Source organism: Hyposmocoma kahamanoa, unplaced genomic scaffold (assembly GCF_003589595.1).
Source record: "Hyposmocoma kahamanoa isolate Upper Pololo Valley unplaced genomic scaffold, ASM358959v1 232, whole genome shotgun sequence".
Classification (NCBI taxonomy): Eukaryota; Metazoa; Arthropoda; class Insecta; order Lepidoptera; family Cosmopterigidae; genus Hyposmocoma; species Hyposmocoma kahamanoa.
Genome location: NW_020653750.1, coordinates 8,995,489 through 9,012,651, shown reverse-complemented (window position 1 = coordinate 9,012,651; position 17,163 = coordinate 8,995,489). Strand labels below are relative to the sequence as shown.

Below are 17,163 nucleotides of genomic sequence, written 5' to 3'. Positions count from 1 at the left end.
TACGGAACCACGTCCATCAATGTATCAAATATATTTTTAAATCTTCAAATGTGTTAATGCATTTACGAAACGTAACTTTGGTACGTTTAAAAAGCGAAAAAGGTATGCGAAAGAAAGAGAAAGTAATATAAAGTCTTATTCAACTTCAACTTCAACTTTTGTATCTATGGCTTTCACAAATCAAGTGTGAGAAAGAAAAGGCAATACTTATTAATTAAACCATATACAATAGTCATTTTCCTAAAATAAGTCTGAAGATCCCCACACCTATGACTAACCATTATTTTAATTTAATTATGGAAAAAGTAATTTAATATTCGTTCTCATGCTCACGTGTATTGATCGAAGCAGTATTTTATCATCCTGTTCGCTTTTTTCACTACTTAATTAGTTAGAATTTGGAGTCGACAAGAGCCTTATCCCACCCTGTTGCATAGCTGAATCTCGCTGTGAGCTGGCTCTATATTGTTACATTATTATTAACATCTGTAGTATATATTTGACAATAATTTAAGTACAGATCTTGCATCTCCAGTTGCTAGAAATTGCACATAAATAGAATTGAGATTCTTAGAAAAATTGTTACTCTTGAAACTTAATATTTAGTGTATCTTAATACGAATTACATTGATGGACAATGAAAAGCATATAAATGTTAGGAAATAATTAAATTAACCATATTATAATTCCTTTTAAGTTTTTAATATAAAATCTGGTCTAAAATGTTTGTTTCATTTCTTCAATGTCATTAAATTTCTAAATTGAGCCACATCTGAATATATCTCTAATTTTTTATTTCTTTATGATTAGGTTACACAGACCTATAAATACATACCTTATAATAATAATATAACTTTATTTCGGACCAAAAACAATTATTCATAGTTTGTTAGTAAAGAACTTAGGAATAAGGTTATTATGATGCTATTCAAATGCTAAAATTAAAATAAAAAAAGATAATATTAAAATAAATTAAAATTATACAATTAAAATTCAAAAATATACAACCGCCATTGACTTTGTCAATGACAACCGCGAGTAATTACAACATTAAATATAAAATTGAGATTGTTTAAATATAAAATTGAAATTAATCTAACACACTTATGTAAACTTTAAACCGCCACATGAAGTTTCATCCAGTGGGCCTGGATGGAGCAGTGAATTTTATCTGCCACAACTTTCAGAGTGCTGTTGGGGCACCCACGCACACATCGCCAAAGTGAAGAAACCTGCTTCCTCAGAATGGCATGAAAGCCATCTGTTTGTGTCTTAGCGAACATGCCTGAAGCGCTAAAGTGTCGTGGTAACCCCAGCAACATCCTAAACGCGTTGTTATATTGTACCCTCAGAGTATTTAGGGTCACCTTATTATATTTCACCCACAGGCTACGTGTAGAAGGTTTGACAGTATGCTTTAAAAAGCGTTAATTTAACTTCCCCACTACAACGTGCAAACCAGCAGACGAGCATATTTGATCTGACTGCAAGGGCTCTCCGTTCTCTCTCTCTCTCTACATTCACCAGATCGGACTGATCATCTGTCACCCAGTGACCCAGGTATTTAAATTTAAAAACTAGTAAGCTCACTGCCACAAAAGGAGACCGTACGCCCACTTCTCCACCTCGCGGCTTAAACACAAGGAGCTCACTTTTCTTTGTATTATACCTGAGTCCTTGGGCAACAGCATAATTCTCACAAATCTTAAGTAGCTCGCGGAGGGCACATATTGATGGGCTCAGCAGCACCATGTCATCTGCATAGCTGATATTGTTAACTATAACGCCATCCAATGAGCAGCCAACATTAGTACTGCTGAGCTCACCAATCAATGCATTTACATACAGGTTGAAGAGCTTAGGTGACGTTAAACCCCCCTGGCTCACCCCACATCCCAACCTGCATGGTTCCGACAGCGACCCAGCCCACTTATAGATATAGAAGATAGATAAAGATTAATTTATTTCAATATAACTTAATCTAATACAATATAAGTAAAAACAAATGTAAATACAGCTATTGTAGTATTGAAATAAGAATTAACAAGAGAATCTAGATTATACATTCTTCATAGTAAAGCTATTATATATTTTACAGCATCTTGTTATGCACTTAATTTACTTAATTTAACATTGTTGATCTGTATTTAAAATTTTTATTGAATTGATATTCAATTATTTTTTGTTTGTAAATTACTCCACTAATTTGTTATAATTATTAATACAAAGATCGAACACTAAAAAAAATTTCATTCGAACCGACGTCTTCTAGCATACCGTGTCAGACGCTATATCAACTAAGCCATGGAACGGACCAGTGGACCTCACGAATTTTTACTACGTGCTTGCGTCATCTTTGTATTTGGTTTTTCAACGACTTTTTAGTCGTAGCGCCATCTATGAGAAATCTATGAAAGATTTATCATATTATAGATTGGTGTTGATCTGGTTTCGATACCAAAACTCGAAACGACCCATAATCTCAAACGGGGGATTTGTCTCACAACTCAGCTTATGCCACAGATCATGGAAGCACGCATACCAGGCGTACTGCTGTCCGTGTAATACCGAACAGTATGCTTGAGGCAAAGCACAGCGGACTCTGTAGAAAGTCCAGGCCTGACCCCGAACTGCGCATCATGAATATTCAGGCGCTTAGTTAAAATGCGATCAAGCAAACCGTCCAGTACCTTTGCCATGATAGTGGCCAACGATATAGGTATGTAGTTGTTTTTGTCAGACACATCCCCCGTTTTGTTGTCATAGACTAATATTCAATTTTAATTGCGGCGGAGCCGGAACGGAATGGAAGCGAATTTTTGTAACATGATTGTACATAGCGTAATGAACTTTATGGTCATTAGTGTAACGTGCAAACTAAATACGAGCCAAAAATGGGTCGGCGACCCAGGTGCCGCCGAATTACTACAGCCTCAAGACCGTGCGCGCCGTCTCGCGTAGCGAGGCGAAATTGACTCTTCCGCTCCATTCCGTTCCGCCGCAATGTAAATTGAGCCTAACATGTATAATAATATAATAACACTATTTATTTATTTACACGTATGGACCGCGATTTATTTTCACGTGTGAAAATTTTATTTCAACGTGGTTGCCGGTACCCGTGCTCGGAAACGCCGGTACATGACACCCGTCGGTATTAGTCCTCCTTCATGAAACTCGACAGATATTGAGTTGGTACTCTGACTACAAATGAATTATGGCGGGACTGCAACTGCTCCCAATAGAAACCTTTCATCCACGTACCATAACTGTAATTTGTAAAAATTTTTCAACGATAACTAAGTCAATGACGATAACGGAGAATGCGACACGGAGGGAAAGTACTTTAAATATTATAAATAGGATTTTTTGCTTCATAGAAAAAAAAATGCTTATATTATGTGGTAATCGAAGTCGCGTCCGACCGGCTAGTCTGGAAATCTGGAGGCCTATGTTCAACAGTGGACGTCTTCGGGCTGATATGATGACAATGAATCGAACAGACGAAATGTAAAAATAAAACACCCTGTATTTTATGACCGATTGAAAGAGTCAACTTTTCCATTTAAATAACATACTATCTTCAATTACAGAAACCATGAAACTTATTATTAAATAACTTTTACATTTCAAGTTTAGGAAAATGAATTATAATGCGTTTTACTGTCGATATTCGTACTTTAAGATGGGGCTCCGCTCATAATAATAAGAATCGGAATACAGCCCAGTCTCTTAGTGAACAATCATAAAAATACAGGTTGTTTTTTTCTCACATTTAGTCCGTTCGATTCCCAGGTGAGGCAAGCAACATTTTAAAAATCTTTCAATGCAGTATGAGTTAGTTTTAGAAATAAAATAATGTCTTTATGAAACAAAGTATTTTGCCTATAATATTTATAGTACCTACTTTCCGTCCGAGTCGCATAGCCTTGGGACACCCCGTTATAGCGGTTTATAAGAGTGACAGTTTCTTGTGACTAAGTTTACAGTCAACAACACAGGTTCGCACTTTTGACTTTGAAACATTGTTATCATAAGTAGATAGTCGAAATTTAAGGTTAAGTATAAACCTATGACGTACTGTCGTCATATCGATAAGTGCAAGATTTAAAAAAAAAAATATCTTTCTGTAATAGTTTACAAATGGTTGTGATGTCTGTTTCTTAGATTCTCTTCTGAGTGTAATCTACCATCGGAAATCACCGGTCAAATTCTGAGAAATAAACGTGAATTTTCCTTAATCTTAACGTTTTTGCGGAATCGATTGTATCCATCGATTTAAATGACACTTAAAAATACAAGATTATAAAAAGTGTGATTCAGTTCAAAGTACGACGTGAACAGATTACATTAACATTGCAATCTGACCGGACCTATGTTGATTACAAGACTATGAATCAATGTTTAAACCTCGACGTATCCACGATTACTGATAAGATAAAAGTTATATATAATAGAAGATTGAATATGCAAACTAACAACTCGCATAAGCCACAGTACAATAAGACAAATAGTGTAACTGCCAACTGTTCAGCGGGCGTGTGAATGCCTACACGTCCTCGTAACTTAGGGTTGTCACCACAGACATTACATACTGTATAATACGTGGTTATCACATTACTTTAGTTGTAGGTTACAAAACATAATTTGAAAAAATAAGAATTCATGACGGTATTTTTAACCTTTGTCAAATATTAGAATTCATAACCTTTGTCAGATGCAATACTTACTGATATTTTATACCAGCATCCCGGATATGGGGGTGAAAAATGAAATGTGAGTTTGTGTATAAGTGCATAACGATATATTTATAAATAAAAATATTATAAATATTTACAAAAAAATGGCGTGAGCGACCCGCGCTGAGTGTACCGCGTAATTATGAGATTGTGTGCACGGATGCACGGCGAGCAGAGGGTGTGCACACAAGACGCGCTGCTATTTTTATATGTAGTTACACTACTTATTTTTATCGTAAATTCGATTACGTAACTTCAGAACTGTAATTTCTTACATTTTAACAAAAAACATGGCCAAGTGCATTTACGGATAATAACTAAGTAAAGAAAATAGAACAATGTTATTAAAAATCATTATTATGAGTCGCTATCTTTTTATATGTATAGGTACCCTTACACAAACTCGCTTTTTTATACTGCAAAATTGAATGGCATAAAAATAATATAAATTCTTTAGTTATGGCCTACCGGACATACACGGCTTAAACCTTGTATTTAATAATTTGGTAATGTTAAAAGTAAAGTCGAGGTTCCTGATAGTGATAAGATACCAATAAATATAAATATTTATAGGTAGACTTCGTCGTAACAGATAATTTTAATTATCGTTTTTAGGTCCTGTTTAGCAACTGTTATTTTCTGTATCATTCGTATTGTTCATTTATTATTTGGCCCAAACACACGTCTTTTCGAACTATGGCGTTAATAGCATTTATACCCATAGCAATTTCGTTTTGCGTAGTGTTAGTTTTTAGGTTAATTAATAAGAAATATAACCCGCCTATTTTCGGTGTGTATCAGAGAAGAAACAAATACTTTTGGTTCAAGTTTGTGTTTATGTACATTATATTGAGGTATAGACAGGTAAGTTATATTACTATTATGTAATGTCTACAGCGTATTTTTAAAGTTAGGACTATATTGTGTACACAGACGGCAGCACATGCAGTTATTGTATATTACTACACTAGAGGCGATATTAGAACAAAAATGTATAGCTTCATGTGCTGTTAGCTGTCCTTACTTAATTTTTTTATGGTTATTTAAAATACTCTACACATAATTTAAAATACTCTTGACGTTAATAGAATCCATTTCATTGTATATCAATTTACATAAGGCGTCTTGACTATGAGTGTCCTCTAATGAAAAAGTAATAACGATAAATCTACATAGCTCGTGTGCATATAGTGCTCCAAAACATTTATGCATTGAATTTAAACCTATATTTGCGTTTACAGCTACTGGTTCACATAAAACGGATACTCGCAGTCGAATTGGGCTACAGCTACGATGGTACAGTGCATATCCATGAACATGACGTTGCTTTAGAAGAAAAGTTTTTCCACGGGGACCATCCTTTGGTAAGCCTCAGGTTTCTCCTACTCAACCTATTATTCTCTGTTTTCTTCTATTATTCTACTGTCCAATATTTGCATATTTGTTCAAGCCACAATGCCCTGTAGTCAGCTTTCTAATACCGTTCCCTACAGTGTTTAGCACTGTGGGCAGCTATCAGAACTTTTGAATAGGTACTCAAAATCTTTCAGGAAAACTTGTGAAATAAAGTTGAGTGATCGAGTGAAAGATGTGGCTTGAAAGAGGATGTAGTGGCTAGAATAGAGAAAGGTTGTTGAGGTGGTTTGGGTATGTAGAGCGGATGGATGTAAGAAAAATTACCAAATAGATTTATGATGCTAATGTGGATGGAAGGGTTTTAAGAGGACGTCACAGAAGGACTTACAATGCCAAGTTCAGTGATGTCCTTACAAAGGCTGGGATCCGAAGTGACAAGAACAAAAGAAGTTGCATGAAAAGGGTAGTTGATGTTTGTGAGGCTCGACAGTTGTGTCGGGATATAGTAAAGTGGCGTTCCGTGGTCTCTGCCTACCCCTCCTCTGGGACTAGGGTGTGAGCTCAAGTATGTATGAATGCTCAAGACCCTTGTCTGCAGCCACATGTAATTAGTAAATAATAAAATAATAATGTATAATATATAATAAATAGAGCCCATATAGTTCCTCTGCTGAGCATAGGCCTCCTCTCACAATGGGGGGGCTTGGGCTGTCGTTTCCACGCGGGTCTAATTCGGATTGGGAACTTGACACACATAATTAAATGCTTTGCAGAAGTTACTGGCACATGGGCCTTGTCAACTTACGTCTCAGGATGACAGGCGCAGTGGCAGTGCCCCTCAGATCTTTGTAATTTAATGCTCTGAGTGGCACTGCAACTGTCATGGACTGGCGTGTCACTTACCACCAGGCGCACGACTTGTTCGTCCCGTCACTTGGTTTCATAAAAAAAGTACAGTTTCCTCACGATTTTTTTCGAAAAGGTCGTGTAACTATAGCGTTAATCATAAGAATAACTTGTGAGCCTTTACAAACATACAATTGTCCACTACTGGGCATGAACTGCTCAAAACATGAAATTATTTACCCGTCACCATGCTTGGCAAGTGGAATAGATAATATTGGATGTATCTTGTGGTTGTCTATGTGTGTGTCCATGACACCCCCGACACGGGGTTTACCTAGTTACCTAGTTAGCGTTATTATTATTACAATGTAAATAGACATCAGAAATAGACATACATTGGTGGCTTATTATCGATAATAAGCTGCACGTGTTGCTAGTTTCTACTATTAATGATTTATGGCTCAGGCACTCAGATGATCAGATCATAATTGGCTATAAAACAGATGTCAGCTGCAAACTGCCTCAATCAAGGTGTTGAAGTCGTTGACAAATTAAGGATCAATTAAAAAGACTATAGTTAAAAATAAGTCCCATTATTGATCCATCCTAACCTATGTAAACGTTCTGGTATGTTATAGGCGGTGGACGCAGTATACTTTAATGGAACAGCCAAAGATACTTCTGTTATCTGCGGGATTGCTAGGAGACCTCAAAGTATTTGCGACGCTTTTCTGTTCCTCAAGGTAACACACTGAATACATCCCTCAAATGATTAATAAGTATTTGATTGTAGGTTTCTATACAAGCTATCTAAACGTGTTGTAAAAAAATGGTTTTTTATTCAACACTTTTGAAACCCCTTCCCTGTTGGCAAGTCATCTATATCTGCCCCCGTAGCATGGCTACGCATGATAGTCGCGACGCGCGCGATAAAATTGAAATAAGCGCGAATTAAGTTACTGACACTAGTTTTGATTTAAAAAAATACTTTATTTCTAAATCACCAACACCGTTAAGTACTAAAATGACAATCAAACGTTATTCTAACTTAGACTCTAATATATAGTATTTAAATAGCGAAGTCAGCTCTGCGTCGTCGCGACACTTGTCCTAATTGATTATTGCTGTCGTAGTGGCTTCGCAGGGCTGACGAAGCTGATAAATGAGGGTTTACTACCCTTAACACCTCCCTCCCTAAGAGAGAAATTATCTGGAGGTGACGAAGTAGCTTCCAGATGATTTCGTCTGCAGGCTTTATATAAATCAAATCTCATGCTTAAGCCTATAATAACTATAACTACAATAATTACATAGATGCTTATGGTCCATACACTAATTTTGTCACTAATAATATAGTTTTCAAAAGCGTCGTTGCTAACACTGAATTTTGCACTATTTGATAGTTCCCTAATGTCACAAAGGTCCACTCCTCGCAGGTCGATTGTGCTCGCTTGCTGTATGTTGTCTGGCGGTAACTCTGGCATCCGCAACATGGTTGTCTGGAAGCTTTGTATGGAGGAGTTTGTTACACCGTTGATGTAGACATCTCCCAACATTGTCACGCAACCCTGCGATGGTGTAATGATATATGTGCCTTGTAGATTCTGTCTGTGAATCTCCTCTTTGCAGGATTCGGTTGCCACCACATTGCTGCGAGAATATAGCAGCCAATGTTCCTTTGTAAGCTGTTGGATCTTAAAATTTTCGATTTTAATGAAATTCTGGTGGCATTGTGTAAAGTTATTTCGTAATAACATTAATTGCTCTATGCACGTTTCTTCCGCAAAATGTGCTAGGTTTTCGTCTGTGCATAGAAATCGTTTGTCTTCTATCTCGTCGCATGTTTTCACTAACGGTCTGTAATTTAATCTATTCACCGTAAGGAAAGGATATTGAGGTATAATTGTGTAGGTTTTTTGGTTTGCTGGACTGTATATCGGAATAGGGACGATCTTATAATAAATGTATGTGCTTTTCTCTATAAGTGGAACCTCTAACACAAATACTAACTTATTACTATGCATATATGATTTAACGATCATATTGTGCTCTAACTTAAGAAGATTTTGTTTATTTACTGGATAGATTAAATTGCCATGTTTTTCTACTTCTAATAAAATGTTAAATAATTCCGTGGAATTAATAATAGATTGATGTAGAGTATATAGCTTACTAAATGCAATGGCAGTTTCGATTTCCTGAATTATATTGTAAATAGTTTTTAAATTATGCAATATTTGATATAAACTGTTCATTATGGTGACAAGTTTATTAAGTTGAATTTCGCTATTTTGAAGTGATTCTAATTGCTTAGTTTTAAAACTTAATTGTTTAACATTAAAATTAATATCATCCGTTACATTTACTAGTTTGTCGAAGGCTTTTTGCATCACCGATAATCGATTTTCCTTTGAATGCTCCTTATTACTAATGCTGCTTATTTGTTTATTATATCGCACAGCATCCTCGTTATCAAGGTTCCCCGAAATAACTTTTATCAGCGATCCCAATGGGTTAAGGATACCCCTTTTAATTCGAATAGATGGGAGGATTTGATCTAATCTACCCGTTGTTGTAACATCTCCGTGGGGACACGTGTAATGCCTTCCATTTTAAATTAATAATTTAATAAATGCGATAGAAATAATAAAAAGTAAAAATAAGAAAATAGTAAACAAAATTTACCTAGAAACGCTATTACTAAGGCTTTGTCTAATCCCTAATAATGCACATAAATTTATAATAAGAGGTACATGTAGGAAAACAGGAGTACAGTGAAAAGATTTACTCACAGACCCGCAGCTACTCCCATGTCTCCTCTCTGATGGTGGATTGTCTGACTTGGTTCGTCGGCGGTCCTGGATCTCAGGAACTCTGGTGTCTCGTTCTTAATAAATTTATTTTTTCGGTGATACCCGTCTAAGCGTAGAAACGCACGATGCTCTATGTACACACAGGAGGATCTACGGGTATCCTACCGGCTGCGCCAATTAAGTTACTGACACTAGTTTTGATTTAAAAAAATACTTTATTTCTAAATCACCAACACCGTTAAGTACTAAAATGACAATCAAACGTTATTCTAACTTAGACTCTAATATATAGTATTTAAATAGCGAAGTCAGCTCTGCGTCGTCGCGACACTTGTCCTAATTGATTATTGCTGTCGTGGTGGCTTGGCAGGGCTGACGAAGCTGATAAATGAGGGTTTACTACCCTTAACACGCGCGCTGTTGGCAATCTAAATTAGACCTGATTGAAACAGCCGATAGCGCGCGCTTATTCCAATTTTATCGGGGCTGGTCTCCTCTCAGGTGAGTGTTTCTTTAGGCCACAGACATATATCTATGTCTGTGGCCTAGACACTGTAGGCCATGGCCCAATACTGGTTGGGGACATCACACGTTTTCCGAGGATTGTGAATCTTCTTCGACGTGCAGGTTTCATCACGATGTTTTCGAAAACCTCAAGATTTTCAAATTCAATTTCGTACATAAATTCCGAGAAACTCATACGACCTTTGCTTATTAAATGTTGTATCCCTTGTGAGAGACTGGAGACCGTACTAGGCAACTAAACCTGTATTACAGCTAACCAGGCCCACACTCTCAGAGTAGTCTTACGTACAGCCAATAATCTTAAAATAACTATAATTGTAAATACTATCTTAATGCTACATTGCGTGTTAATTTACGTAAGTTTGTGAGTGTTCGTAGAGTATTATACAATGGTATTATATTCAACAAACACTGCTTACCTTTGGGCGCGTTCCCACTATGTCGTCACGTTTTATTATCGTTGGACGACTGTCGTGTCTAGCCTGTTCCCATATCACGACTATCTGTCGTGAACGGTTTTTTACCGTTGAGCGACGGTCGTGACTAGCTGTTCCCACTAGATCGTGACGACAATTTATTGTTTCACGACAGCCTTCTTGCCCATCTCTAGCTACGACCCAATGCTACTGCAAACCGAGCAGAGGGCGCGGGGTACGAGAGGGGAGGGCAGGGAGCAGAATACGTGCTGACAGCGATAAATGAAACGTGACGACAATAGGAGCTGCGACAATCTGTCGTCACGTTTTTATCGTCTGACGACTGTCGTTCTAGCTGTTCCCACAGCGACGACAGTTTGTCGTTGTAACGATAAAAAATCGTGAACGACAGTTAATCGTGTCGTGCTTTATGAGAACAACTTCATTTAAATATACAAGACACGACATTTACAGTGTCGTGTCTTGTGTCTGCACGACAATCTGTCGTCACGACATAGTGGGAACGCGCCCTTCTCCTTATCTTCTCAGTATTGTTTAGATATGAGAATGTGCTAAAAAGAGTTACCGCGTACTCAGTTGGCAGGTAAAGAACGTCTGCTAACTCCTAGTCTCCCAGACACGTACTTGAAACAAGAGGTCGTGGAAGAGGGAGAATATGCTGTCAACGGCATGTCCGCACACAACTTTATTCCCATGCGAACTTGGAAACTCTCCTACAGTGGCGAGATGAAGTGAGTATTAACATTAATCAGTTTTTCCACGCAACTTTATATTATCTCCTTCTTATATTGTCGATGATTCTGTATGGGCCACCGTACTCCATACATGTATTGTAGTGGTAGTACGCAGAGAAAAACTTCCAAACACAATGGTAAAAGTATACCTATTGTTATAAAATATGGTATGGTAGCAAATATTTCCTTGATGTAATGGACAGTTGGTAACGTACATACTACGTAAAGTAAACAATGAATTACGCGTTTGAACTAAAGTGCGGCACGTGGCTAAAGTAGGTCACCACGTACGAAATTAGTCAATAATTTTAGGACAATTGTAAAATTTCGCATATTATACATAACGTAGGCTGAATTGCCTCTGTGGCCCAGCGGTTACCATGCTGGACAGCCACACAGAGGTCCCGGGTCCGATTCCCGGGCCGGGAGCAATATTTGTATGACCTACATTAATCGCACCCCACATGGAAGAATGGTATAAGTGGAATTACGTCAAACATGTCTATTGCTCCATTATATATAGAAAAATATAACCCACGCATCCTCTCCAATTCTTGTAACTCTATCTACAATATTAGTCGATACAGTTACAAGAATTGGAGAGGGTGTGGGTTATATTTTTCTGCATCTAAGGCTCAATTTATATTGCGGAAACAGAGTGGAAGCGAACTTTTGCAACATAACATAATGAACTTTATGGTCAGTTGTTTAAAATACCTACAAACTAGGAACGAGTCAAAATCTTTCGCGGAATGCGCGAGCATTCGCGAGAATTCCGTCCGCGGAAGATTTTGGCTCGTATCTAGTTTGTACTACACGTTCTATATGCTATATTACAAAAAGTCACTTCCACTCCGTTCCGCCGCAATATAAATTGAGCCTTTTGGAGCAATAAACGCCTTTGACGTAACTCTACTTATGCCATTCTTCCAAGAGGGGTGCGATTTTATTTCTCTCGTGAGTTTGAGTGTAAGTTATGGTTGTTTATATGTGTGTCCATGGCAATTTTATGACTTTCATGTGATAAAAGTACTTTTTACGCGTACCTACATGTTATCATAATCACATGTGGTCTTAGTTATACCACAGATAATACAATACTATACTAGGTTATACCAAGATTACGATTTTTACTATTCTATATAATCATTTATAATTTCTTGTTTTCCTTCTTTGAGACAAGGAGGTGCTTACTCAGGATTACCATAAAAAAACTGTACTGTTCAATGTAACATTACTAAATCATGAATTTTTAGGTCTAGTAGTGACTCCGAGACAAAGCACAGAGTAGAAATGAGTCTAACATGGAGCGCCAGGTACCCGGTGTTCAACTTTGATACTCACATGTCGCCGCTTACCATGGCCAAAGACATGGCCCGTGAACGATGGTCTGGTGACTACTTCAAATTACTTAAGAAGTAAGTGTAGTTCAAACAATAATAAAAAACATACAAAGTAAAGAAACTTTCACAAGTTTCACACAAGTGGCGCTGACAACAAAAAAGCCTTTTAAACCTAATCAAGCACATGCGAGGTTCTCAAATCTCTCACTAGATGTAACTAGCGACTCAGCATGCCAAAAAAAAAATCAGAGCTTTTGGACAACTCGAAAACTTGCCACGTAGCTCAGTTGGTAAGAACAATACTACGGTACGGCAAAATAGGCGCCTTGACGTCGAGTTGCGGACACCAGCCCGTTACACTAAGTACCAAGTACCACGGTACAGTATGGTCGTGGGTTGAAGTCCCATCGTGTCAATAAAGTTTTTCTGTGTTCGATCTTTGTATTAATTATAATCATAATAACAACTAGTGGCATTATTCCACAAAAAACCTTAATAATACTTTTGTAAGATCTACTGACTCGGTCTGTAACTCAATTAGTAAGAACAGTCGCCCCGGTATGGCAACAGACACTGATTCGAGTCCAGTCAGACCAAAGGATTTTTCATTGCTGTACGATCTTTGTATCAATAATACTAACAAACTAATGGGAGTATTTTCATAAAACACCGGTTTGTCTGCCTCTGTGATTTTACAACTTCAGAGACAGGCACACAATGGAATTGCTTTTTGCCTTAGCAGACTGCCGCCGCTTGGGTTTCGAAGCATGTTGTTGTATGGATTCATATATTTATGTTAATCCACACAACAGCAGCAGTTAAACCACGGAGCTTTGTCTTTTGAGTTTGAGCAGTTTTTGGGATAAACTGGTGTTGACCTTAATGTTAAAGTATATGTGGGACCATGTGTTGAATAAGAACAAACCAGACACTAGGCCATCTGTTGCATTTTGTATATTTGTCTTATGGTTGAAAAACACTCACCGGTCTCTCATTAGGATCATGGACGGGTCTCGCATAAGGTGAAACATCGCGATCGCGACATTCAATAAAAATTCTTCTTCTAAAATTACAATGATTTTATTCAATACAATACATTACTTATTAAACACAGTACATTAGATATTTAAAAAATCTATGTATTGAAAAACGAATAGGTAAATTTGTTTTGCCCTGATAACAACCGTAATATTCTTGTTGTTATGAAATTACAAAACATTATACTAGGACTCGCAGAGTTTTGGTTTAACACGATAGGGTTGCAACTAAGTAGTTAAAGTTGAAAATTTACAATTTACGCAATATGGCAGCGCCGACACGGCTAACCGAAGCCCTCAGAAAGTCGCGTTATTGTTCTGATGAATTTTCGGTTGGCGGTTGCAGGGTTAAACATTAACAAAACACAAAACAGAGAAATGGAGAAAAAATATTACATTACGTTTTTAATTACCCCGATTTCAAATAAAATATGATTTACAGATTTCATCAAACTCACTACGAGCAGATGGGCCACCTAACCGGTTCTGTGTTCGTCGACGGAGAAGAGCACAAAGTGAATATCCCGTGCGTGCGCGACCACAGCTTTGGCAAGAGTCGCGAGTGGCGCAACTTCCACCGCTACGTTCTGCACTACATTTTCCTAGAGAATGGAGATTGTATAGCAGCAGGGGTTGTATGTCAACCTGCCATTCTTTCCCAGTGAGTATAATATAGGCACACTACGAAGGGATTGCGTCTAGTAGTAAGCGATGTCGCTGTATATTATCTCATTCAAACATGAACACAACAAATGTGTAGGTCCTAGATCAGTATTATTATTTTAAAGTGCATACACTTGACGCCCCTTTCCCATCGGGTTTTTTTTATTACTGTTGATAAGCGACAAACCTGTCCATAACAGGTGCAGTGCAGTAGAACTTTAAATCGCAAAAATGAGACATAAGTTGAAAAGTCACATGTACCTGTAATTTCACCAGCACCCTTAGCTTTCAAAACCGAAACTCAGTAACGCTCACATTGTTGCTTGGCGGCAAAAATAGGTAAGGAAACTTTGCCTCTGTTGTGGCAGTATACTTCGTTCCGTATTGAACACCTATGCGACGAAAAGCTACAAAGGAACAAATCGAGAAGCAGCAACTAGTTCCTGAATAATACAGAAAATATTAGTGCACCACTATCGGCATTTACTTTGTACACTTGTAGTGTTTTTTTAGCTTATAGCATAGTATTTATTTTTCTAGTCTTACCATTGGATACATATGCCGCCGGTCGGACCAAGCGGTATTACCATTGAAGGGCTGCGATTTTGAAATGTGGCAGCATGGTGAAAATCAGGTTCTTCCCAGAGACTACGGTTTTGTATTCAAAGCAGGTGAGTTCATATTACCTATTTAAAGATAGACACGGTATCGGAATCTATCTCTTAAACGATTGAAGAAAGAACCCTGTTACTTCACTAAACAAACTTTTTACAGCGATCGAAAGCGCCATCTCGTCTCATTGGATTACTTGAGGGCGCTTAGTTTTTTGCGCGAGAACTACATAAAGCGCGAGATATTGCTATTCTCTATGCTAGAATAGCAGTCTCGCGCTTTATCTGTCTTGCTAGCCCTACTGGGGTACCTACCTACATTTTCCCGCGTTTTTGCTTGGGCATACTCGGTAAGCTCTACAGGCGTAATCACCAGTCACCTTCTCTCGCCCTGTGGCTTTTATATTTTAATACCGCGCTTGTATGATTTTAGAGCCTATGCCGACGGCGTATTTTATATGCGCCGACGACGCGCGTAAACACGCCGTAAACGCGCGTCGTATCACGCATTTTGATAAAAGATAGTTTATAGTTTTGTTTATTCATTTCAGTTAGTTTTTTGAAATGAAGCAACTACATGAAATTCTAAGTGTAAACTCCATGGGTGTATAAAGCTTCTTGCTTGCATCGCCAATGTTTGCGCGCGTTTTAATCGATTCACTAGAGCGCGTCTGCGGCGCGTATACGCGCAGATGACGCACGTATACGCGCAGATGACGCATGTATACGCGCAGATGACGCATGTATACGCGCAGATGACGCACGTGTACGCGCAGAACACGCGCGTTTACGGCGCGTATAAAGTAACCGGTGTGCGTAGGCTCTTAATGTTTCTGTAGCGTGTGACATAGGTACACGTTTGATTATTATTAATTTGTTAGCGCATGTATTACATCTTCATACGCGTTGGCGATCTGTTACGGTACAGTCATACAAACGTATTTCTGCTTAGTGTATGATGAATTTCCCAGGTGGAGAAGCATACGATGTGAAAATAAAAGTTGAGGACGAAGATACTTTCTATATCGGCAAACTTAGGGACTCGAAGTTCTACGAACGATGGGGACCAGCCGAAGTTAATGGAGTGAAAGGGTGGGCCTGCGGAGAGTGGCAGTATAATAATGTTGCAGCTTCTATTAAAGCAAAATAATGTGACCATTTCAACTTAATGGGATTTTATTTTTAGTATAAATTTTTGGTAAAATGGTGATTGATTGAACTTGAAATTATAGTGCTCTATTTTTAAAATTTTATTTATGAAACGTGGTATAAGTTGATATTATTTATTGCCGTATTTTTTTAATGTAGTGTGTAATTTCTTATTTTTGTGAATATCTCATTCAATTGGTCCTTTGTGGCCAGCATTATTTTTTTAAAGGGCATATACTGCACGCCCCTTTCCCATCGGGGTACCTACACAGAGACCACAACCCTTCCATTTGCTACTCTACTAACACAACTTTCACCTTACCAACACGCATCAATACTTTCATATACAGGCTCGTCAGTTAAAGGTACTCTTGGCCTTTACTTTTTGTTAAAGTTATGTGTTAAAAATAAACGACAGTGTTAAAAAGTAAATAATAATAAATAAAACTATGTGACATAGCGAAGAAAGTTAACTGTATTTAGCATAACATTTCATTAACTTATGTATAAGTTTTAACTTAGGAAATAAAGTGGACTAGCAAATTATGGCGTTAAGTACAATTCAACAAATTTGTAAAATATTACAATTATACTAAATATTATGAAACTATAATGTCTTTTATTTGGTATTCTATAATTAGATTGACAAATTAATTTTTAAATAGATATTAGTGTTGCATCAAATATTGTACTCGGCCTCGGACCGAATACCAAATATTCGGCCAAGAGCGTGGCCAAAAAGCCGAATTTTCGACGAAACTATTCGGCATGATTAAAGCAAGTACAAAAACCGGGCGAAAAATACCACTATAACTTCAGTTATGATAAATAATTTTATACAATGGCATAAAAAGGTCTGTAATTTTCAAGTTTATAATTTAAGTTTACAACTTAATTTTTACACTTATTA

At 37.5% G+C, this 17,163-nt stretch overlaps 1 protein-coding gene across 1 annotated transcript; it reads left to right on the top strand.

Moving 5' to 3' along the window:
- The first annotated feature begins 5,358 nt into the window (after positions 1–5,358).
- On the top strand, positions 5,359–16,850 carry LOC113228480. The gene is made up of 8 exons (XM_026461802.1): positions 5,359–5,603; positions 5,981–6,103; positions 7,580–7,684; positions 11,293–11,447; positions 12,707–12,868; positions 14,273–14,491; positions 15,034–15,164; positions 16,076–16,850. The coding sequence occupies exons 1-8, from the start codon at positions 5,436–5,438 to the stop codon at positions 16,252–16,254; spliced, it is 1,242 nt and encodes a 413-aa protein (XP_026317587.1). The 5' UTR covers positions 5,359–5,435; the 3' UTR covers positions 16,255–16,850.
- Positions 16,851–17,163: the final 313 nt, after the last annotated feature.

Excerpts from the sequence above, each read along its gene's own strand:
- LOC113228480 (XM_026461802.1), top strand. The coding sequence starts at position 5,436 with ATGGCGTTAATAGCATTTATACCCATAGCAATTTCGTTTTGCGTAGTG. Across the intron at positions 11,448-12,706 it reads TCCTACAGTGGCGAGATGAA|GTCTAGTAGTGACTCCGAGA; the intron begins GTGAGTATTAAC and ends ATGAATTTTTAG. Across the intron at positions 14,492-15,033 it reads CAACCTGCCATTCTTTCCCA|TCTTACCATTGGATACATAT; the intron begins GTGAGTATAATA and ends TTATTTTTCTAG.